This window comes from Cyphomyrmex costatus, unplaced genomic scaffold (assembly GCF_001594065.2).
Source record: "Cyphomyrmex costatus isolate MS0001 unplaced genomic scaffold, Ccosl1.0 scaffold168, whole genome shotgun sequence".
NCBI lineage: Eukaryota > Metazoa > Arthropoda > Insecta > Hymenoptera > Formicidae > Cyphomyrmex > Cyphomyrmex costatus.
This window is the reverse complement of record NW_017275695.1, coordinates 55,964-79,770: the sequence shown is the minus strand read 5'-3', so window position 1 is coordinate 79,770 and position 23,807 is coordinate 55,964. Positions and strand designations below refer to the sequence as shown.

At 34.5% G+C, this 23,807-nt stretch overlaps 1 protein-coding gene across 1 annotated transcript in view; it reads right to left on the bottom strand.

Moving 5' to 3' along the window:
- Positions 1 to 74: 74 nt before the first annotated feature.
- LOC108771861 (sushi, von Willebrand factor type A, EGF and pentraxin domain-containing protein 1) overlaps positions 75 to 23,807 on the bottom strand; it is a 38,022-nt gene continuing 14,289 nt past the window's right edge. The window contains exons 4-32 of the mRNA XM_018537259.1: positions 22,817 to 23,002; positions 22,396 to 22,560; positions 22,068 to 22,250; positions 21,594 to 21,809; positions 21,316 to 21,516; positions 20,152 to 20,400; positions 19,737 to 19,988; positions 19,348 to 19,557; positions 19,163 to 19,254; positions 18,740 to 19,067; positions 18,463 to 18,675; positions 17,965 to 18,126; positions 17,597 to 17,893; positions 13,139 to 13,281; positions 12,818 to 12,917; positions 6,835 to 7,048; positions 6,611 to 6,768; positions 6,410 to 6,498; positions 6,239 to 6,348; positions 5,723 to 5,895; positions 5,433 to 5,647; positions 4,986 to 5,193; positions 4,704 to 4,877; positions 4,131 to 4,222; positions 3,797 to 3,933; positions 1,853 to 2,753; positions 1,394 to 1,562; positions 998 to 1,186; positions 75 to 905 (exon numbers count right to left, since the gene is read on the bottom strand). Of these exons, the coding sequence (XP_018392761.1) occupies positions 727 to 905; positions 998 to 1,186; positions 1,394 to 1,562; positions 1,853 to 2,753; positions 3,797 to 3,933; positions 4,131 to 4,222; positions 4,704 to 4,877; positions 4,986 to 5,193; positions 5,433 to 5,647; positions 5,723 to 5,895; positions 6,239 to 6,348; positions 6,410 to 6,498; positions 6,611 to 6,768; positions 6,835 to 7,048; positions 12,818 to 12,917; positions 13,139 to 13,281; positions 17,597 to 17,893; positions 17,965 to 18,126; positions 18,463 to 18,675; positions 18,740 to 19,067; positions 19,163 to 19,254; positions 19,348 to 19,557; positions 19,737 to 19,988; positions 20,152 to 20,400; positions 21,316 to 21,516; positions 21,594 to 21,809; positions 22,068 to 22,250; positions 22,396 to 22,560; positions 22,817 to 23,002 (6,005 nt within the window). The 3' untranslated portion in view covers positions 75 to 726. The remainder of the gene's footprint in view (positions 906 to 997; positions 1,187 to 1,393; positions 1,563 to 1,852; positions 2,754 to 3,796; positions 3,934 to 4,130; positions 4,223 to 4,703; positions 4,878 to 4,985; positions 5,194 to 5,432; positions 5,648 to 5,722; positions 5,896 to 6,238; positions 6,349 to 6,409; positions 6,499 to 6,610; positions 6,769 to 6,834; positions 7,049 to 12,817; positions 12,918 to 13,138; positions 13,282 to 17,596; positions 17,894 to 17,964; positions 18,127 to 18,462; positions 18,676 to 18,739; positions 19,068 to 19,162; positions 19,255 to 19,347; positions 19,558 to 19,736; positions 19,989 to 20,151; positions 20,401 to 21,315; positions 21,517 to 21,593; positions 21,810 to 22,067; positions 22,251 to 22,395; positions 22,561 to 22,816; positions 23,003 to 23,807) is intronic.

The window sequence follows — 23,807 nt, the reverse complement described above, 5'->3', positions numbered from 1 at the left end:
GCTCCATTTTATGACATCATTAGGTATAAATTAATATACATCGTTTATAAAAAAATTATTTTCACAGTATTTATCTTTATTTATCTTTATTTATCTTTATTGCTCTTCCTCAGGTAGTGTAGTAATATGCAAATATATTTGTACGATATGTTCGAACCAAAACATAAATACGGTGTCAAACGATATGTGTAGGAAGTACTTTATCCACAACACCGTTATACGTTCTTACAAAATTAAATTTTTTTGTCGTTATGTGTTATGCACGAAACACGAACAAAACGTACAATTAAATTTACGAAGTATTTCTCACGGCCAGTATGAACTGTCTTACATGAACGTGCAAGCTTAACAATGCCAATTTTTGAGATAAGAATTATTTGTATCGATATACACCAACTTTTTCAGTAAAAAAAAAAACAAAAAAGAGACGATAAAAGTATGTACCCGAAGTACAATATCTTAAAGTTAAAGATTACGATAAATCGCGCATAAATAATTGTAGATAAGGTATTGCCGCATATCCAAATGTACTACTCCGGAAATTCCAAAACTGAATTATTTATTTCGTGATAAGACTGCGCAATTACGTTTTCTATATTACATTCATGAGTCTTGATACAAGAGGTCACAAAGAAATAAAAAAAGCATGTGTGTTGTTACAAAAAGGTGGAGATTTTTCTTTTTACGAGGCGTTATACTAAATCCTTTGATTTTAACTACTCTGAATTACATGCTCCTACTTCTGTCACATTTTGGCAACTCGTTCCACTTCCCGTCGGCTTGACACGTAATTATTCCTCGCTTCTTATCATCAGGACATATATATATCAATTGATCTTGAAACAAGTAGGAATGACCATAGAGTACGATTTCGCGCTGGATCTGTGGTTTGCCACATGATATTTCTGTAAACGATAACGATGCTATTTAAGTATATGTATACGTATATAGTGTCTCTTGATGACAAGAGTCGCAATTTTTTTTTACATATACGTACTGGAGCATCTGCCATTCAGTCTAGACCACTTTCCACTTCCTAAACATCTTAGATTCGTCTGTCCGAATACACGATAGCCCGGAACACACTGATAAGAGATCATATTGCCGAAAGTATAATTCTGAGTTTTGTCCACGTCACTCTTTAGCACTGCGTTAGCGAGAATTGGCGGTTTTCCGCATACAACAGCTGGAAGTATTCAACATACGAACTTAAAGATGTCTAATGTTTCTATCAAGATAGATTAAATTTTACTTTGGTTTGATTTCTCTTTATCTTTTTTCTAATTCTTATAGAAGTAGAACAAGTGAAGATTTAGTTAAACTGAAATTAAACTCCTATTGATGAAAATAGATATTAGAACCTTTGCAGACGACTTTAAGAGAAGAAACATACGTTTGCAAGAAGGCAAAGCGGACCATCTAGTGTCCGATAAACAAATAGATTGCTCGTCACCCTCAAGAATATATCCGTGACGACATTTAAAAATGACGACGCTGTTAATCGTCCTGCGATTGTTAACGTTGTCAGTGTTGTTTCCGTCGATGTATCCATACTCCGGTATCTGAAATTAATTAGAATTTTATCCTACAAATATGCGAAGCTCGAAAATATTGTACGAAAAGAAAAAGCGTATGTACGTTTCCTTGTATTATTATTATTAATTTGGAATACTTGTGCCTGTTTCTCCCAATGTAGATTAATTTTACTCCCAGTTTAACTTATCTTTTCTAAGAGTAAGAAAAAAATTAAGAGTAAATTAATTTATACATTGGTAGAAATGCATATTAATTATTTTTTTATTCTTTTCTGTTGAAACTGATATTATCTTATTGATGTTTTCACAAAACTTACTTGTGGAGGTGCACACGATTTATTGCAGGTGTCTGTCGAATCATTCAGCAACTGCTCGAGGATGGACTCTTTCAATAACGGATTTGAAACTTCCCATTTTGCGGTCTTATTATTGCACGTCCATGTTATATTAGAAATCATCTTGTTGGGAATTAATTTGTGAAGATTCATTTGTGCACCATTTCGACACGTTAAAACTATCCGTCGCTCGTAACCGTTTTTTTCGACAAAAATGTCGAAATCTTTGTATTGGTGCGTAACGTTTTCTTTGCTGTACCGTTTTTCATCTAATTCGAACGATGTCAAGTCTATGTTGCTGTTCTCCAAGTTGGTTTCGTTACTCAGTTTTTTAAAAAATTTAAAAATTGGATGTTTCTCGATTGAATAATTACGCTGTTTGCAAAAAGTGGAAGTCGAAGACCATTTCTCCTCCTCGGTACACGTTTTGGTCGGGTCCCCGACTAGTTCATATCCCGGATCACAGACAATAACTATTTCTGCACCGGAAACAAACGTTTCCGGAGAGATGCTGCTTTTCGCGTCGCTCTCATTACTTCTTTTTCGATCGGATTTCCATGTAACGTTCTCTTCTATCGGAGTTTCGATCGTGATATTGTCTCGTTTCTTGAGGAAGATTCTCGCATTTGCTACGCGATCCGGCCAGGGACACGTGCGCGGAATGCAGTTGGGAACAAAGCCTGTCCAAGTGCCATTCGCGGAACATTGCAGCTTGAATTCCGTCACATTATGATTACTGTGAAACTTGTAACCGCGATGACAAGAGAATCCAACAATGTCGTTATAGCGATATATTCTTTTGGAGGGATCGTCGATCATACGTTCGAGATTGCGAATGGAGGTCTGACCAAAATTCGAAGAGATGATGTAACCATGCTCTATTCTACACTCACAAAATGTTAGACAATTTTCAAATATTTGTTAAACGAAACTGCTATATTTTTGGGCAAATTCATAATTTTTTTAAATAAAAAAGTATCTTTAAGCACACGAAAGGTATATGTACTTTTCAAATTCTTGAAATCTTATTCTAAAGATATAATAAACAGGTAAAAGGCTAATAAGAGTCAAACATATAAAATTGAAAATTGTATCAACACAAATATATTGACTTAACTGTATACAAAACATTGACATAAAAAATACTTAAGTATGCGCTTTTTATTATTATAATAATATGGTTGTTTATTATTCAACACATTACATATTTTATTAATGTTTAATTTTTATCAAATTAAGTAATAATTAGAGGCTCAGAAGAATAAATCAAAATTAAAAATGGAAAAACTTAACCACTGTAACACTTCAATATGTACATTGTGTTTTAACAATCTATTTTGCGGAATAACTAAATGGATTTGTGTGAGACATACTTAATATGTAGCGACGTTTCCACCAGTCTAAATTTTAACTCGTCTTCATTAAATTGAGCACTTTAGTGAACGAGATTAGACTATTGGACAATGTTAATTATTGCATATTTAATTCTTCAAATTTTATAACATCATTTATTATTTTAACTTTCCAATGTACTGAAGAGGATCTCAAGCAGAGATCGAAACGTATATCCAATTTTTACAATAAAGAAATATTTAATACACATTATCATCCAGTGTCGGCTCATATTGGCATTTTTTAATTAAATTTTGATTTAATTTTTATGTCAATTTTTTATATACAGTTAAGTCAATATATTTGTGTTGATACAATTTTCAATTTTATGTTTGACTCTTATTAGTCTTTTACCTATTTATTATATTTTTTCAATACTAAGAGTCCTTTATTTATATATTTAATTCATTCTAAAGATTATGAAAATTGGGCCAATCATGTAAAAAAAAGTGACTCAATCTTTAAGAATGAGTTTTTACTCTTTGGAGTAATAATTCACTCTAAAAGTTTCAGAGAATATTTTGAAAGACGCACTGTTTCGGTAAGGAACATCCATAAGGCGTGCAAGACGGTCTTTTATGATCCCAGATGCCAGTATCTAGACAGGTCAAATACCTCTCTCCCATTAAACGGTATCCAGGATTACACTTGAATTCCAATTGCTGGCCAGCCTGAAATAATTGAACATATATAAAATATAGGACATTTCAACATCGCGATGTTTCTTTCGTGAATGACAACAATGGATGCTTTTCTTTTGATGACAAGTCAACATAGTCGATCGTTCTATCTTTCTTGATATTTAGAGAGTGATAAAGATAGAACGACATTTGTGTTATCAAATGAAAAGCATCTAATGTGTATGTACCTGTAATATTGTGACATCGTCTCTCTCGTTTTCCTCTAATATATATTCTATGTCTCCATTTTCTGGGGCGAGTAGATTTTTACACGTCGTTCCTGTTGAAGAATGCAGCTGTTAAAATCGTTGAATCTGGACTCATATATTAACCTTGCTGTTCTGTTCAAATGCATTGTGCGATCGTTAATATAATTAAAATTAAAGCTGTAAAAAAGACTTTCACAGAAAGAAGATTTTTCATAAAAAAAACAATTATTAAATACTAGAGAAAAAAGTTCTTGAAATATTATTACGAAAATGAATTACATTTATTTAGATCAAATAGAACAGAACAGCAAATATAATTTAAATATTAAGTTTACAAAATTAGTTCGGTCCGTTTTTGTGTTCAAAAATGCATTTATTTCAAAACAAAATGAATGAACAGATTAATTAAAGTATTGTCCATCGCTGGCTACTACGTTTTTCCATCTCTCAGGCAATTTTCGAATTCCATCTTGAAAAAATGACTCGTCTTTGCAGGCGATCATCTTTTGGAAAACGGACCGAACTAATTTGTACTCCTAATACGATCGTTACCTATGCAGATCGGAGGCAATCCATTCCATTTTCCGTCGAAATTGCAAATGCGATGAGGGTTGCCGCGGAGTTCGTAGCCCTCGTTACAAGAATAATATATCTCGTCTTCGAACAAATATGATTCTCCGTGAATACGTCCGCGCGGAAAATATCCCGGGAAGCCGCATTTTATTTCTTCGAACAAGAAATCAGAATCATTTAGATTTCGCGGTCAAATCAGTTCTATTTCACGCTTTCTTCTTTGTATTATAATACGATCACAATAAGGAAATTAGAACTTACTGATGCAGATCGGTATGTCGTATCCCTCCCACTGGCCATGCTTGAGGCATTTTCTTCTGAGGGATCGGTATTCTTCATTGCCGAATCGAACTACGTATCCATTATCGCAGTAGTATGTTACCTCAGACAAATCCTCGCTCACTTTAATGTTACCCTGGAAAGGCACTACGGGCATAGGACAGCCGTGACAAAACGAACTGGCTAAAATCTAAAGACAGAGATATCAATCACATCGCTTATAATATGGTCCATCGGTGAATCCGAAAAAGAAAGGGCTTTCCCAAGCGCAAAACAACAAGTTACAATAATATCAAAATAATATTAAAATGAATCGTAAATAATTAAAATGATTGAAAAGTGACTTTCACAGTGATTCATTTTGAAATCATTTTGATGTTATACTGATTTGTGCTTTGGATTGTAGCTTGATAATTAACGTATAATTACCACGACGTCACCGTGAATGTACTGCCGCAACTGTACCCAGGACACGAGGTTTCCGTGATACTTCTCGCAGGTGGTCCATAGTTTCGTGACATTACTCTCGTTCAAAATGACGTCCCATATGTCCAATAAGCCGAGTCTCCCCAGGAACGCCTCCGATTCAGAGAAACCACCACCCAGGCGATCCTGTTCCTGCCCGATAATGAGGGATCCGTTGGCTGGATGGGACGATGTCCGGGAGTTTATAATTTACTTTAGGTATACGAATTCTTGACGGTTACACGTGTTATTACCTTGCACCACGGCTTCCTGAGCCAAACCGACGCCGCTGTCTTTAAGGATTCCATCGACGAATATACGCCAGGAGCCACGGTCGCTTTCCCAAGTAACGCATAGAAAGTGCCAGTTACCATCGTTGACTTTAATGTCGGTGACGATTTTCTCCCCATTAATGTACAAAACCAATCTGCAACAATATTTAACCCGGGAGAATTCCCTCGCAATCTAACACTACGTGCCAGCATTCGCATTAGATGGAATTATTGGTTAAATTCTTCACTAAGCACACATATACAGAAAGAACAATTTTGTTGAAATATGTATTTAAAAAATTTTGGGTAGATATAGATCTGAAAAAAATTGTGCTGAATTATGTAAGAAATACACTCGAAGCATAATGAGTCATCTTAAAAAAAGTTTTGACATTTTAACAACCAATTTGAACATCCTCTATAGTCTATATGTATTTAAATTGTTAGTTGCTTCTGCAAAATCATTCTTTCCATGTTCTGAACTTCTACAATAATTACCCGTTATAATCCGTCAGTGTGAAGGCGTTGTCGTAAAACATCGTTGCGTATGATAATATTGTACCATAATTGAAAGTATCCAATGATTGCAACCATAGGCAAACGGACAGCTGCCGAATTGATGAATTCGATAAAACTATCTATTACAATTTTTTCAATTTTTTTACTTACCTGGAGAAGATTTTTTACAGGTCCTTTGACGGCTACATAATCTGTTGTACCGGACTTGGTGAAGTGCATTACATAATCGGACGATAGTTCTGTCAAAATAACTTTTCATAAATACCTTATATCTCTTGAATTATAAACTTAAAAAAGTTAACAAAGTTAAAAAAAAAAGTATTCTAGAATTATTCTAAAGTCTTAACTTGCCAGTTTCGCAGTCGCGTCCTGTAAAAGGAATCGGGCATTCGCAGACATAATCGTGAACGAAGTTGATGCAACGCCCGTTGTTCAAGCAGGGTGAGGTCTCGCAGTGATCGATCTTGGTCGCACAATCCTCTCCTATGTATCCGTCGGGACATTCGCACCTGGACAATCATTTATAAACATTGATCTCATATCTCGCAGCATAAAATATTACGTGAATTATCTACCTGTAACTCTTTCGCGTTGCGTTCTCCACTTTGACATTGACGCAAATCGCATTCACGTGGCATGGCAGCCAGTCACAAGGTAACAGATTGCAATGTCGGCCCAGGAAACCGGGTTTGCAGAGGCATTGCCAGGTACCGTTCACAGTACGGCACGCGGATCCCTCCTCACAGGGCATGTGCTCACAATGATCCATCGAAACCTCGCAGAATTGACCTAAATAAGACCCATATATAGAGGCAGAAAAATCTCTCACTGTTAGTATTATTAATAAAATAAAAGCTATTAAAGACAAAAAATTATACTTCCCAGCTAGAGAAAGGTCACGTGATAATGACGTGAATTTTTGGTACAAATAACGTCAATTATGACATAAAAGTAACATTATTCTGACGTGTATATATCACGTGATTATGTCACATCTTATTGACGTTATATTATTACGTCAGGGAGACGTACCAGGTGTCTGGTGTATGCATATGAAAGTGGATTTTTTTAATAGAAAATACACATGTTATAGCCCGAATGGCTATCACTTATTTTATCAATTATTTCATTTCAACCGGCATAGCAACCGGCACCGGAAATGCAAGTCTGCACATTCTTTAAACCGCGCGCGACAAAGCGTCGATCGAAGATCATAGCGCGCGAAATACCTAAATGCACTCGGCATGGTAACCGACAGCGGAAGTGCAAGATTGCACATTCTTTAATCACGCGATCGCGCCTCTAGCGCGACGAATATTACCATATATGGTCCGATCGAAGACCAAAAGCGACATCATCAAACTCAATATAAGCGACCGCCTAAATGCCGAGCGCAGAGTCTTGTCTTGAAATCTAAACGTAACGATACGTTACGCGCGTCGCGAGAACCGAGTCAAGTAACATCCGCGATACCGTCGCCGACCGGTTTACTCATAAGTCACGAGCGATAACTTTAAACTATATTCATTTAACTAAACAACTGTATTAATTAAATGAAAGTTACAGTTACTAAAAAGCATTGTAATCTTTAGTAATAAATAATTATATAAATAAAGGGGTACAACATTTGTAATCAACTATCAAATTGTTAAATAAAAAGGGTTATTTTAAATAGAAGTGTGGTGAAGTGAGTGTTTGTTCCACGACCTTTTACTATCCTCGTCTTTCCTCGTGGGTTCCAACCCTTTGAGCGGATCGAATCCCAAAATAATATCTTGTTGCACCGAGAGGTACAACAAAATTGGTGGTGGCAGCATGAAAATTATTTTTATTGCATGAAAATGATAAAAAATATTTTATTCGAAGTATTTCCCATCGCTAGCTATACATTTTTGCCACCTGTCTGACAATTTGTGGATGCCACGCCAAAAAAATTGTTGCTCTTTTGAGTCAAACCAGTCATCTAGCCATTTTCGTACATCTTCGTAAGAAGTGAAGCGCTGCTGAGCAAGTGCGTGTCCCATCGATGCAAATAAGAGTATCGTTCGTTTTGTCTCTCGAGAGCTGTTCAGAGTCGCTCCGAATGAACCTAGCATACTTGGATGCGGTCTATTTAATGTTGTAGATACCTCAAAACATACTTTGATTGATCAATTCGTAAAATTTTTTCTTCTGATTGATCAACGAAGCATTTGCAGTATTAAATGGATCACATCCGAGTACGCTGGGTTTATTCAGAGCGACTCCGAGCAGCTCCCGAGAGACAAAACGAATAATACTAACAAGGGAAGTATCACAACTGTCCGACTCCGATTTGATTCTCCATGAAATATGTTGTTAAGCACGAAAATCTAAGAGACACGTATTTTTTTATACGTGCCCTAACTCATGTTTAAGGGGTGAAACACCCCTTTGAAAAAAAACGGTATTTTTCTTTCGAGGCGAATATCGTCGGAAGTATAAAAGATATAAAAAAACTTTTTAAACAAAAGTTGTACAGTTTCAAGAGTACTTTAAAAACACAAAAAAAAAAAAATTTTTTAATTTTTTCGTTTAACAAAGTACCCCTACCACCCATAATTTTTTTAAATTTTCATATTTTTTCTTTACCAAATTATAGATTATTTTTTTACGAATTCAACCATGTGTAATAAAGTTATATTACAACATACCATTTTCGAGAAATAATTATTAACGCTTCCGTATATACGTTATCCATGTTCATATTCGTATAAGTAATTGTCGTCGAAACAATAAGATACATGAAAAGATAGTTTAAGTAAAATTTTCTTTAAGTATAGTTTTCTATATGCTTTATGAATGTATACATGTATTGAGATTTTCTGAATATGTAATATTCTTAAAATATATAGTACGGGGTGTTTCATTTTAATCCGACCACGCAGGTACCTCTGTCAAAATGAATGATATCAAAAAATGGCCTCTACAAAAGTTGAAGGGGACAGAGGGGGCTACCCAATGGTACCAACAACCTTGACCTTGAATTTGATTTTCAAGGTCATTTGAAGGTTGAAGTGGTATTTTTAAATGGGAACCCCTATTTTTAACCCCGGAATCGTGTAGAGCGGGAAAATTTACGTCTGTAATGACATTTCAAGTTTGCTTTAGTGACCTTTTTTCAAGGTCAAATGCTTAAAAAATTACATAAGAGCTGTTATTTTCAAATTTTTGGTAGAATAAACGTTGTGAAGATAATTTTATAAGAATGATTGACTTTAACTGTAAAAACAGTTATGCTGTCTTTTCAAGGTCATTTAAAGATCAGCGTGGTTATTTCGACACATAACTTTTAATTAATGATCCGATTTTAATTAAGGATCCGAAAGTGGAAAATTTACCATTAGAACGTAACAACGTTCTTGACCTTATCATCGGTGCCCAAGGTTATGTTAAGGTCACATTTTTATCCTATCTTTAGCATTACCCAGGGACAACGACGTGGACGTAATAGGATTATGTCCCCTTTGGTGTGCTTGATTAGAGTGAGTCCCTTTGCCTCTCACTTGAGAGGGAAGGGGACTCACTCTAATCAAGCACCCCGAAAAGTGAGAGACAAGGAGTCTCACTCTAATCAAGCACCCCGAAAAGTGAGAGGCAAAGGGACTCACTCTAATCAAGCACCCCGAAAAGTGAGAGGCAAGGGGACTCACTGTAATCAAGCACCCCAAAGGGGACATAATCCTGGCTGTTTTCCAGCTAGGACACAGAAACGTTACACTGTGCTCCACTATGTAAAGACTTGTTGGAACGATAGAGCTCTAATTGGTAACACTGGCATACTCTACACGTTCGTACTTAGCTTTTTACAGTGTCGAGCAGTGTAACACTGTGTTACAGTTGGAACACTTTGTGTAAGACACAGTGTTACACTGTGTCATCTGTGTACGTTGTTGGAAAACACCCCCTATTACGTCCACGTCGTTGTCCCTGGGTAATGCTAAAGATAGGATAAAAATGTGACCTTAACATAACCTTGGGCACCGATGATAAGATCAAGAACGTTGTTACGTTTTAATGGTAAATTTTTCCACTTTCGGATCCTTAATTAATAGTTATGTGTCGAAATAACCACGCTGATCTTTAAATGACCTTGAAAAGACAGCATAACTGTTTTTACAGTTAAAATCAATCATTCTTATAAAATTATCTTCACAACGTTTATTCTACCAAAAATTTGAAAATAACAGCTCTTATGTAATTTTTTAAGCATTTGACCTTGAAAAAAGGTCACTAAAGCAAACTTGAAATGTCATTACAGACGTAAATTTTCCCGCTCTACACGATTCCGGGGTTAAAAATAGGGGTTCCCATTTAAAAATACCACTTCAACCTTCAAATGACCTTGAAAATCAAATTCAAGGTCAAGGTTGTTGGTACCATTGGGTAGCCCCCTCTGTCCCCTTCAACTTTTGTAGAGGCCATTTTTTGATATCATTCATTTTGACAGAGGTACCTGCGTGGTCGGATTAAAATGAAACACCCCGTACTATATATTTTAAGAATATTACATATTCAGAAAATCTCAATACATGTATACATTCATAAAGCATATAGAAAACTATACTTAAAGAAAATTTTACTTAAACTATCTTTTCATGTATCTCATTGTTTCGACGACAATTACTTATACGAATATGAACATGGATAACGTATATACGGAAGCGTTAATAATTATTTCTCGAAAATGGTATGTTGTAATATAACTTTATTACACATGGTTGAATTCGTAAAAAAATAATCTATAATTTGGTAAAGAAAAAATATGAAAATTTAAAAAAATTATGGGTGGTAGGGGTACTTTGTTAAACGAAAAAATTAAAAAATTTTTTTTCTTTGTATTTTTAAAGTACTCTTGAAACTGTACAACTTTTGTTTAAAAAATTTTTCTATATCTTAAACATGAGTTAGGGCACGTATAAAAAAATACGTGTCTCTTAGATTTTCGTGCTTAACAACATATTTCATGGAGAATCAAATCGGAGTCGGACAGTTGTGATACTTCCCTTGTAAGTAGTAATCGGACGGAGCCAAGTCTGGTGAGTAAGCGGCATGCGAAAGTATTTCCCAATCAAACGTCTCAATCGTTTCTTTGACCTGTTTTGCTGTGTGTGATGGTGCATTATCATGAAGCAAAATCACTTTGTGTTGCCTTTTTTGATATTCCGGTCGTTTTTCAAGCAAAGCTTGATTCAAATTGATCATTTGTTGTCGGTAGCGTTCAGTATTAACGGTTTCGCCAGGTTTTAGCAGGTTTTAGCAGGTTTCGGTGGTTTTTCACGTTCTTTGTTTCTCACGTCAAAATCGCCACTTTTGAATTTTTTAAACCACTCAAAGCACTGTGATTTACCAAGAGCATGCTCACCGTAAGCTTCGACAAGCATTGGATGCGATTCTGCAGCAGTTATTTTCAAATGGTAACAGAAAATCGATTGCTGTCCGCAAATCGTAGTTTCTAGGCGCAAAATTCGACATGTTCAACGCTATTACAAACTATACTGTTGTATGAAACTTGTATTGTTGTGAGTTGAAAATCTTTGTCAGATGTCAGAATAAAGAAATGGCGTCAATGACGTACTCTGACGATAACTACATTGATCTACTATGACCATCTATGGTAAAATCCACTTTCATATGCATATACCTGGTAAATATGACTAAAAAGTACTATTAGTATCACTACTATATATAGTGCAATAATGCAGTAGTAAATTTGTATATGTATACTTCGTGTAGAAATTTAAGTAGAATACCGGTCAGTTTTCCCTAATTACTGCTAGATTGTTAAAATAAGTATTACTATAAAGTAGCATCAACTTTAGAATGAATCGAGAAAAAAATTTTTTCTCTAAATTCGAGAATTAATTTTTTTTCATGATGCATCCCAAACGGTCACCCATCCGAAGTTGTACCACGACCTCGCATGCTTAACCTTGACAATCGTACGGAAACTGCTGTACTTCGATGACCCACGAATCTGTATATGTCAATGTCTGTATAATTGTGATATATCTGTTCAGTGGAAATATTAAAAACAGATGGTTTATGTGTTTATATGATAGTGTATGTGTTAGTGTATGTATCATTTCCGCAAGTGTAACGCGCATGACGTATCATTTTATCCTTGTTTTTCATCGAATATTAAAGGATAAAATGACATATCAAATAATAATACACAAATAATAACAAAAAATAATTGATTAGTAATGGTCATATATATGACGTCAATGTAACATCTAGCTGACGTCATATCGGTGACGTCAACTTTAATTGATATTACAAATGACGTCAAAATAACGTTCCATTTATGTCACTTGACGGCATTGTCATCAAAATCACTTCATAATCACGTCATTATCACATGAGCTTGCTAGCTGGGTTATTACCCTGTAGAAGCAATTTATTGGCGATACAATGGCATTAACGTTGGTATGCATTGGGGATACATTGAATCATATTAGACCAACATTATGCCAATAAATTGTGCTACTAGAATAACATTTTTCATTAATAGTTATTTATATAATAAAAAAATATTACCTTCAAATCCGTCTCTGCACTCACAATTGAAATCATTCTCGGTGCTCATACATTTTCCACCATTCTGGCAGGGATTGGTATAACATTCATCCACATAAATCTATAAGAATTATTTTGTCTATTTTTTTAGGCCGGGTTTGAGACAAATATAAAATTAACTTTAATTTCTAATCAACTTACTCTCCATCTGTTTTCAATTGCAAAATTATAAAAAGAAGTAAATTAAACCGAGATTAAAGTTAATTTTGTATTATGTGGAATTGGGCTTTAATCCGGATTTTGTTTCATTGTAGATATTTAATTTTGTAAATATTATCTTACTTCACAGTTATTACTCGTGTAACTGCTTTTACACGCACACTCGTACGTTATGGAATTATTCGGATGCTGCTGTGTTGTACACGTTCCCTCGTTTAAGCATGGTGAGGAGTCACATGGATCCTTGAACTTCTCGCATTTTGATACTGAAAAAATATCATAAATCCGCACGCGCATAGCGGAAAAACATGTTAATTTTATTTTAGGATAAAATAAAAAAATTATTAATTATTAATAATAAAATTTAATAATTTAATAATTTTATTATTAATAAGGCCGAATCGTTTACTAATAATAATAAAAATTTCGTTTTAATATTCTACGAAATATAATATAATTTCACTAAATCTATCCAGCGTCGTGGTATATGCTCATTTTTAATTCCTTTATTGTTTATTACTAAACCACATTAAAAACTTATATTATCGTTAATAATTTTATTAATTATAAAATTAATATAAATAGTATGGCTCAATACATTAAAATAATATGTGTAGAAGGGCTACGAGCCAGAAAACAAATAATAAAATATTTTTAATAATTTTAAAAACATTTAATATAAGACAAAAATTCGCAAGGTACATAGAAAACGCAAACAAAAGTTAGACTAAGAATTAAATATAAACAATAAAATATAACAGACGTTTCGACCTCTCTTAGGTCATTTTCAATGTTTAAACGTGTAAAATATTTTAAAAATTATGCATTACATATAAAATTTTCCAAAAAAACTAAAATGCGAGATGGTAGCATTTTTAGCGATGTTTTTCGTCACATAGTGTCGTTGTTGCGAGTATTAAAATAATTGTGTAGAAGTTACCAACTTTAATATAGAGGTGTCAAGTTTTTTAATAAGTCAATGGATAAATCTTCTCTTTTTCTTCATTGTCGGGTAGTTCATCATTATAGCAAGTCTCATGGATAGTATGCCAATAAGAAAGTCATTCTCATGAACAGAAATGGTGAGATTGTAATGCGGAACTACAATTGTACAATATAAAATAATAGAAGTTATACTACACAATACAAATCCAGATACCACATAAATTCACATTCGTTCGACATATATAAATACCTATTTTATATGAAAATGACTTCAATATTAGCAATCAATGTTGTTGAACATTGTCCGTATAATATTAGAGTAAAATCAAATAAAACATTGAATAAATTTAATTGGTTATAGAAACTTAAAACAGCGATATGGAACAGATGTTGTCACATAAAGACGATATAAACTAATGATGACTTTCAGAAAAACATATTGGAGAAGGAGAATTGTAAAAAGGGATATAATGTTGTAGGAGAGAAGGAAGAAAAGGACAAAGGGAAATTAAGAGGGAGAAAGAGATTGTATTATTTGAGAATAGGCAAATTTTCGGTATCATTTTGTCTATTTATGCCATGTTTTTGCTTTTTAATGTGGATCATTTCAGATATTAGTCTTTTATTGTAAGAAGTTTCATTATCTAAAATTGTTATCTTCATTCCATTTGAAATTGTGACTCAAGCTTGTGATCACATCTCTGACATTAAAAAAAGAATTGGTTCTCCATCAGTCATATCCGACCATCGCACAAGCTTGAGTCACAATTTCAAATGGAATGAAGTAAAAATTTTAGATAATAAAGCTTCTTACTATAAAAGACTAATATCTGAAATGATCCACATTAAAAAGCAAAAACGTGGCATAAATAAACAAAATGATACCGAAAATTTGCCAGACACCTATTCTCAAATAATACAATCTCTTTCTCCCTCTTAATTTCCCCTTGTCCTTTTCTTCCTTCTCTCCTACAACATTATATCCCTTTTTACAATTCTCCTTCTCCAATATGTTTTTCTAAAAGTCATCATTAGTTTATATCGTCTTCATGTGACAACATTTGTTCCATATCGCTGTTTTAAGTTTCTATAACCAATTAAATTTATTCAATGTTTTATTTGATTTTATTCTAATATTATACGGACGATTCAACAACATTGATTGCTAATATTGAAGTCATTTTCATATAAAATAGGTATTTATATATGTCGAACGAATGTGAATTTATGTGGTATCTGGATTTGTATTGTGTAGTATAACTTCTATTATTTTATATTGTACAATTGTAGTTCCGCATTACAATCTCACCATTTCTGTTCATGAGAATGACTTTCTTATTGGCATACTATCCATGAGACTTGCTATAATGATGAACTACCCGACAATGAAGAAAAGGAGAAGATTTATCCATTGACTTATTAAAAAACTTGACACCTCTATATTAAAGTTGGTAACTTCTACACAATTATTTTAATACTCGCAACAACGACACTATGTGACGAAAAACATCGTTAAAAATGCTACCATCTCGCATTTTAGTTTTTTTGGAAAATTTTATATGTAATGCATAATTTTTAATATATTTTACACGTTTAAACATTGAAAATGACCTAAGAGAGGTCGAAACGTCTGTTATATTTTATTGTTTATATTTAATTCTTAGTCTAACTTTTGTTTGCGTTTTCTATGTACCTTTCGAATTTTTGTCTTATATTAAATGTTTTTAAAATTATTAAAAATATTTTATTATTGTTTTCTGGCTCGTAGCCCTTCTACACATATTATTTTTATTAATTATATTTAATTAATTAAATCCGAAAAAATTTTCGACGTGTAGTTCGAAATAACTGCAAAAAAATTATGGTATACAACGCATGTGTATATGAATATGAATGATATACACACATATATATATATATATACATATATATGTACAGGATGTTTCCTCCCTAACTCGACCATTTAAAATATCTCCGTTGTTTTTGATGATACGGAAAAATACTACAGGGAAAAGTTGTTCGATTGTAACGAGCGAAAATTTTTTCTCTAGGTCATAGTTTTTGAGATTTCGAGGTCATCGCGATTTTTTTAAAGTTCATAAAAAAACAAATTTAACCATATAAGGTATGTTGTCCTGCAGATGATCTTGGACATAAAAAATCACATTTATATGGGAAAAAAGAAAAATTGACATACTTAAGTATTTTCAATGAAGATATTTATTTATAGATACTTTATTTTAGATGATGTTCGAAATAATTGCCATTAACTTCCATACATTTTTTAATGAGATAAATAAATTATTGTTTCGCACTTTTAAAATGATTTCCGGATGATTCTGATTGATATCGATACATGCACGTCGAATTCTTTCTTGCATGTTTTCCGGTGTTGTGGAAATATCACAATAAACTAGATTTTTTAAATATCTCCATAAAGAAAAGTCAAGTGGCGTAAAATCTGGCGATCGAACCGGCCAACAAATTGGCCTGGTGTACAACAACTCTAACTGTGTAGGGCCTATTCGCAGAACCTTTACCTATTTTGAAAATTGTTGCTACCAAGAGATTGATGTAAGCATATGTGATAAGGATGAAATTTGTGGCGTTTTAAAATTTTCCAAACACTGACAAATACATCACATTGAGAAGCGATTTGTCGACAACTAAATTGTTAGCTACTGACGCCAAAACAAAGGTTTCCGCTTCTTCGCCACATTTTGTCTTCTGACGACTTCTTTTAGCTGGAGCGACACTGCCTGTTTCGCGAAATGATTCAACGAGTTTATCAAATGTACGTCTGAATAGATAATAACGATCAGGATATTTTTCCGCATACAATTGTGTAGCTCACATTGAGGGTGCCAGCACATGCGGCGTAACTTGCGTAAGCGTAACCTGCTTATTCTAGTAATTTATTAGAATACGCTACTTTTTATTTACTAGAATACGCCATTCTGAAAGCCGGCGTACTTTCACATTGAGCGTATTTCGCGGAATTTTGAGAAATGCGGAACTAATGCAACCAATTACTGATTAGAATTTCTGTTGTACATTCTATCTTATAATTAGTTTTCGTAACCTACGCATATCGAAAAATACGCTTCATGGGGAACCGATACTTTTCATCGCTTACAATATATGCATTTGTTAAATTAAAGAAAAGAGTGGAAGAACGAGCCGAATGAGCCTAATTTCATTAAAATCGTAAGTGAGATAGCTGATTTAAATATTTTATCATTTATTTAATGTGTAAATATTAAATATTCGATTCAAAAATTTTTTATATTTTAGTAGTTATGCACCCCCGAAAAATGGACTTTGATGGCTCGGGATAAGAGACTTGTAGTGTCTTTTAGTTTTTGAACATGGTCGGAAACACTACCGCGTCTCCTGATATATATCATTCATATTGAATTATTTAAGTAACAAAGATTCAGTTTCGACCGTTATAAACCTTATTTAGAGCTCTAATAGATCTATTCCGAATTCTTATTGGTTTTGTACTCACATTTACAGTCTAATGAGATTCTTATATTGTTTAATTAATTATTTTAAGATTATAAAATTTCCAAGGAAAAAATATTGAGAGAGAACGATGCTACCGCGTTCCACGATTACGACTAGTAAACATACCCACATAATATTCGTGACACTCGCAAATGTAGCCACTCTCCTCTCGTAGACATTGACCGCCGTTTAAGCACGGATCTGTCCGGCAGTCGTCGATTTCTTCATCGCGGATCGGTAGACAATCACTGATATCTATGGAACCACGTTTTTCCGTCGTCGCGTTCGATGGACAAGGCAAGCATTGACTCTCTCCGTAGTTTGGCTGATAGAAACCAAAGTCGCACGCGAAACAAGGCTTCATGCTTACATGTGATCCGTGGTAGCGTTTGCGCCGAGAATAATATCCTGGTCGACATATAGCTATAGGGAAAAGAAAGGGAAATATTCATATTGTAATGCCGAGTCTCGCATTTTTGACTTGAAAATCTTACGAATGCAATCTTTCAAAGATTTCGCGTGCATCCTCTTCGTGAAGGTGTATTCCGGACAAGGTAAGCACGTCAATGAAGCGATCGCATCCTGGTATTGACCAAACGGACATGGCTGGCAGATTCTAGTAGAGGAATTGTAGAAAGTGCCCGCAGAGCATTTAACTAAAAGGAAATATTACAATTGAGATGTATTTTTACACGAAAAGAACAATTTTGCGAAAATATCTAAAAATTAAATCAAACATAAATCTGAAAATAATTTTATTAAATTAAAATTATTATAATATAATGTAAGAAATTTAAGGATAATAAAAGTAAATTGCAAAAAATTTTTGATTCTAACAATCAGTTTAAGCATTCTGTGTAAGTATTTTGATAGTTTAAAATATTATTTGTAGATCTGTATCTAGTTAAATTGTTAGATACTTTAATAAAACTATTTTTTTCCAAACTGGTACTGGTACATTCTTGATGATATTTATCTTCTTTCATGCTCACCACAACCGTGTCTTTTTAGCACACTACCGCGATCGCAAAGGTCTTGTGGTTCCTTGAATACAAAGTGCAGATTCAAAGCGAGTTTCGCGATCTCCTGGTTGGTTCTGTTGTCAAACAAGTTTAATTTTCCCACCTGCGTCATTGCATCGATCTTCTCTCTAAGCTTCTGCACTCCTCGTTTTGGATTCTCATAGTTCTCTTCTATTATTTTACCTGTGGAGGTATTTCTTTGTGTATTATCTGATACATTTCATGGAATTCGAAATTTATTTCTTACCTATAAACTTAAATTTAATCTCTATTCTATTTTTTTTCCGTTTAGATCTGGTGTTATTTTTGTTAGGCTCGGGACTCAGTCTTATAGCTACACGTTTCAACCTTTTGAACAATATTGTTTCAGTATCTTTAAATGTATCGATGGATCGAACTTGTTTGTATTCGGGCCCGAATCTTCGTCTTCTTATTAGGTTGTCCTCGATATCTTTCGACAACGACAGATTGTCTTCGCACTTAGGGTCGAAGCTGATGATAAGATCGCACTCGATGCTATTATCGCATATTCCCAGGAATTTCGATTTCAAGTCGTTAGTAATATGCTTACTTAACTAGAAGAGACATTATACAAAAGTTGTATATCTATTCCTATAAATCTTATTCTAATATTAAATTGTATTATTATATATTAAATCTAAACACTCACTTCACCAAAAGTAGTTTGATTGTCGCATATCGTGCTTCCGTTGCTTTGTAATATTACATTCCCCTCTTGAGTTGTTATAGGTGTTTGCGTCTCTAATTGATAGAAGAAATTATCATTTTGTAAAAATAATAATCATGTAGTTGAAAATGTCAAATGATAATTTTTGAAAAATTTAACATAAATACCTAAACATTCTGGCAGATGATTACTATCCCACATGTGATTGTTCGAGTTACATTTCAATAGCAATTCGTCATTAACGATATTAAAATTAATTGGTTCGATTGCAAAGTCATAGCCATCCTCGCAAATTACGACGCATTGTGTTTCGCGATCGTTTGACGAAGAACAGTTCAGTCGTCCATTTACGGGTGCTTTCAGACTTTTACAAACATCTAGAAAAATACGATACAATTTTCATAAGTAATATTATTTCTTATTAAAAGTACCGGACAAAGTTATGCATTTTAATACTTATACTATAAGTAATATTAATCATTACCTTCCATGTGTAGTATTAAATTTCTGAGAACTGTATATTGTTAAATACAATCATTAATGAAAAGATATGCACCTTCTACAGTAATATTCAACACGCAACTTGCCCGATTACTGTACTTGTCGGTCGCGTTATAGAAGACCTTCGTAAGGCCGATTGGAAAGAGGAGATCCTGGCCAGGTTGATGGCTTTGATTGACGCGTACGGCAATCCTTGAATTGTCGTAGAAGACTGGCTCGTCCCACGTCACGTTCGCGAGACCGCTACCGAAATCGGTGTAGAATATTGGTGGATCGATGCAGTTCTCGATTGTTGGTGATTCTCTGTCTACAAACATTTACAAAGTTTTTATTTCTCTCGCGCTGTATTCTTTTCGATGATTTATCTATCGACTTTCTTTTTATGCCCACAGAAAGGCGTAAGAAGAAGAAGAAACGCGTTTCTCAGATCTTAGATATCGCCTTCGTTAAAATCTTCGTTTGTAGCTTACCAAGAATTTTAACTTTAAATTTGCATCTGGCTTTGTTGCCGCTCGCGTCTTGTGCCACGTACGTAACAACTCGTGTACCGATTTTTGCCTTCCAGGGTAGGACGATGTGCGGTTTCGTCCACAAGATGGGAGATGCATCTGCATTGTCAGTCACCTTAGGCACCGTCCAGTTCACGTACGCGTAACTCTGTCCTTTCTCAGTCTCCTCGGCGATCTCAGCCGGACACTCCAAAGAAGGCGGCGTTTTGTCTATCGTGTTCAAAATACATATCACGATCAAAATTAAACTTGGATTCAATATGATCGAGACTTAAATCAATATATGATAACAACGAAAATAATGATATTAAATTACGGTATTAAAACAAGTCAACAAATTAAATGATGACAATTTTTATTAAAATATTCTATAATTAAAAATGAGAAACGTTTCAACTTATACATAAGTCCTCTTCAGTCCCCTTTATGAATGACAAAATAAAACGTAACGATAAACGAAGTACGGTTAATCATTCAAACTATAGTCCATCGAGTCAGCAAGTAAAATATGAAAATTGTTTCTCAATCCGAACAAAGAAAATTATCCGCATCGCAATTCTGAATCAACATTATTGTATATTAGGAAACAACTTGAAAATTATAGATCAAATTGAAACTATTAAACTTACGTCAAATTAGATGCTATGTATAATTTTCATCCTTCAAGTGAAACAATGTAAGTGGAAAAATGGTCTGTACTGAACGACAGTTGTCACAAGAATAAAAGAAAACAAACCTCTATGTTTGATATATCATATAATGTATATATATATTATTCTGAGGGTAATGACCTAAACAAATGATCATAAGTTTTGTCTAATTTTTCAGTATCTTTTTGTGCGTTAATTCTATTTTTTTGTTCTTTGATGAACAGCATCTCAGCAATCAATCTTTTATTATAATGAGATTCAATGTCCATAATACGTATATTATGCCAATCAAAGGTATGCCCAAATTGATTGCAATGTTCTGATAAAACTGAAAGTCTTGCTGGATTTCTTTTAATATTATATTTATGTTCTTTTATTCTCGTGATCAATTTCCTTTTCGTCTGTCCTACATATGACGCAATATATGATAGAAATTCATTTTTCTAGTGCAGAAAGACTTGATTTTGATATTGACCCACGCATCGATTGACGCTGTGACGCTGGGACCAAATTCCAGTGCGTCCGATGCACGTTCTGTTAGTTGGTCCTTCCAAGATAAAGCCTTCGTTACATGTGATCGTGCAATTGGTGGCGAAGGCCACCTTTGCTGGGCCGGTGCAAATCTCTGGGAAGATGTCACCGTTCGTGATTTGCGGTAAAGGTTCGCATTTTACAGCTACCATAGGACATTAAATCTCTGTTAGTATTCTGAAAAGTAAAGGATATATGGTGATGATATCCTTTTTTTTTTACCTTTGCATATAACTTTCAGGCCGTCCCAACGGGATAAAGGTAAACAGTTGCGTACTTTGCTTCCACGAAGTTGATAGCCGACGTCGCACCGAAACTGGCAACGTGTGTCGATCGGATACACGGTGGAATTTTCCTTAAATTGATGCTGATAATCCTCGTCGTGCTCGCATTTCACGCGGCCATGTATGGGCGAGCGTAAAGCCGAACACGTCTTCACTGAGAAATGTAATTGAAAATCTAATTTGATCCCTCTTTCAATTAAATGTCCACAATAATAAACCACGTATAATATATATTATATTTTAAATGAAAAATTATAACCAATTAACAGAGGTAAAAATAACATGTAACCTATAGTGTTTGCTGGTAAATAAACTTACGTTATGACGGTATCTGTCGTTATTTTGAAGTTTTCAATGATAAAATAACGACGATATAAAATCAGCTTGTGATCTAGGGCAGTTCTTTACTTACGCAAGCACTGCGGTTCGTTGCCGGACCAAGCGCCGTCTTTGCCGCAAAGCCGGATACTGTCCCCCGTAAGATGGAAACCGATTCTACATCTTACGCCACACGCCGCGTGCACCACGTTGCTGCAAGCGCTCGCCTTCACTAAGTATCCATTGTCGGGGATTCTCAATTTCGGACACATTATAGCTGAAAATATATATCCACCTTATCTCGCGAATAACTTTACGAGTAATTTGTGTTTGTACTAATGATCACGCGAGGATGGCACCCTTTTAATTAAAAATTATCATACAATTATTCTAAGTTCACGAATATTCGCGCAACAAATTACCCTCGCATTCGTAACCATCCGTGGTAAATCCAGAGGCACAGATACAGTCAAGTATCGAGGTCGCGGGGACCTTGATAGTGACGTGATTCACGTCTGGACAGGGTATGCATGCAGCGGTGGAATCCCCAGAAGTGTTCGCGGAAGCATATGTTCCGTTCGGGCAAGCTGTGAGCACACAAAGAGAGAACTTCCGAAGTAGAATAAAATGTATATTACCTTAATAACAAGTACATGTGATGCAGAAAAAAAATTAGACATAACAACTGTGAATTGAACAATCGCCACACAGTACGCACTTTATTCAAGGGACGTTCTAGGAATTAACATTCTTAGAATATTCTTTAGCCATCTTAATTTAGGACCTTAGAGCCTTGCGTTGTATCAAGCGTCAGAGATCGATAAATCAAATATTACAACCTACGTTGGCAGAAACCTCTGAGACCGGAACCGAAATAGCCGGGAGGACAAATGCAGGCGTAGTGGCCAGTCGCGGTGCCACAGGTGCAGATTGCCAATTCGTCGCAGCAAGTTCGGTTCATGTTGTTCGAGCAGAGGCTGTTGCAATCGGTTGGCAAAGTCAAGGCCACGTACTGCCCGGTCTTCAAGTCTGCGAAGAATGTCTGATTTATTATACTTAAAGCTTAGTTCTTTTTGTGCCAATAAAAGCTTCATAATGTTTTTACAAAGTAATACTCTTTGCGATTCATACTATACGTATAAATATAGAGTGCTCAGCTTTAACATACAACTGCTTAAGGGGTTATATACGTTTAAAATTTTCAAAAAATCGATTTTTCAAAAATGATATTTTCTAAAAGTAGGTATTTAGAAGAATATTTCCTGAAAGTTTTAAATAGATCCGACAAATATTTCCAGAGATACAGGCTGTTGTGTACTTGCGTCCGAAGCGTTTCGACCGTTGCATGGTCTCACTGTGCGCACACTCGATTATAGTGCGGCCTAATGCGCTTTTTTGGGACAAAAATATAAATTCATACATAAATAGTAAAATAAATATATTTACAATATAAAAAAAATTCACTTTATTATAAATCTAAATTTTTCATATCGACAATAAAACTACTAGGGTTTGAAAGTTCGTGGTTTGTGCTCACTTCCATGTCGCACGCGAAAAATTGCTAAGTAGAAGTTGTGTGTTGAAAATCGTCATGAAATTAGTTGCGTATAATTTTGCAATTAATTACATGACGATCGCCAACACACAACTCCTACTTAGTAATTCGCGCGCGACACGGAAGTGAGTACAAACGGCTCACAAACAAAGATATATTAAAACTTTGGAAGCTGCTGCTGCTGCAGAAGAGCTGTTATATGGACCTGGAATAGATGACACTATGTAAGTAAAACCCAAATTTTTTAAAATACATTTTCTCTGGTTTTAAACTTTAAAC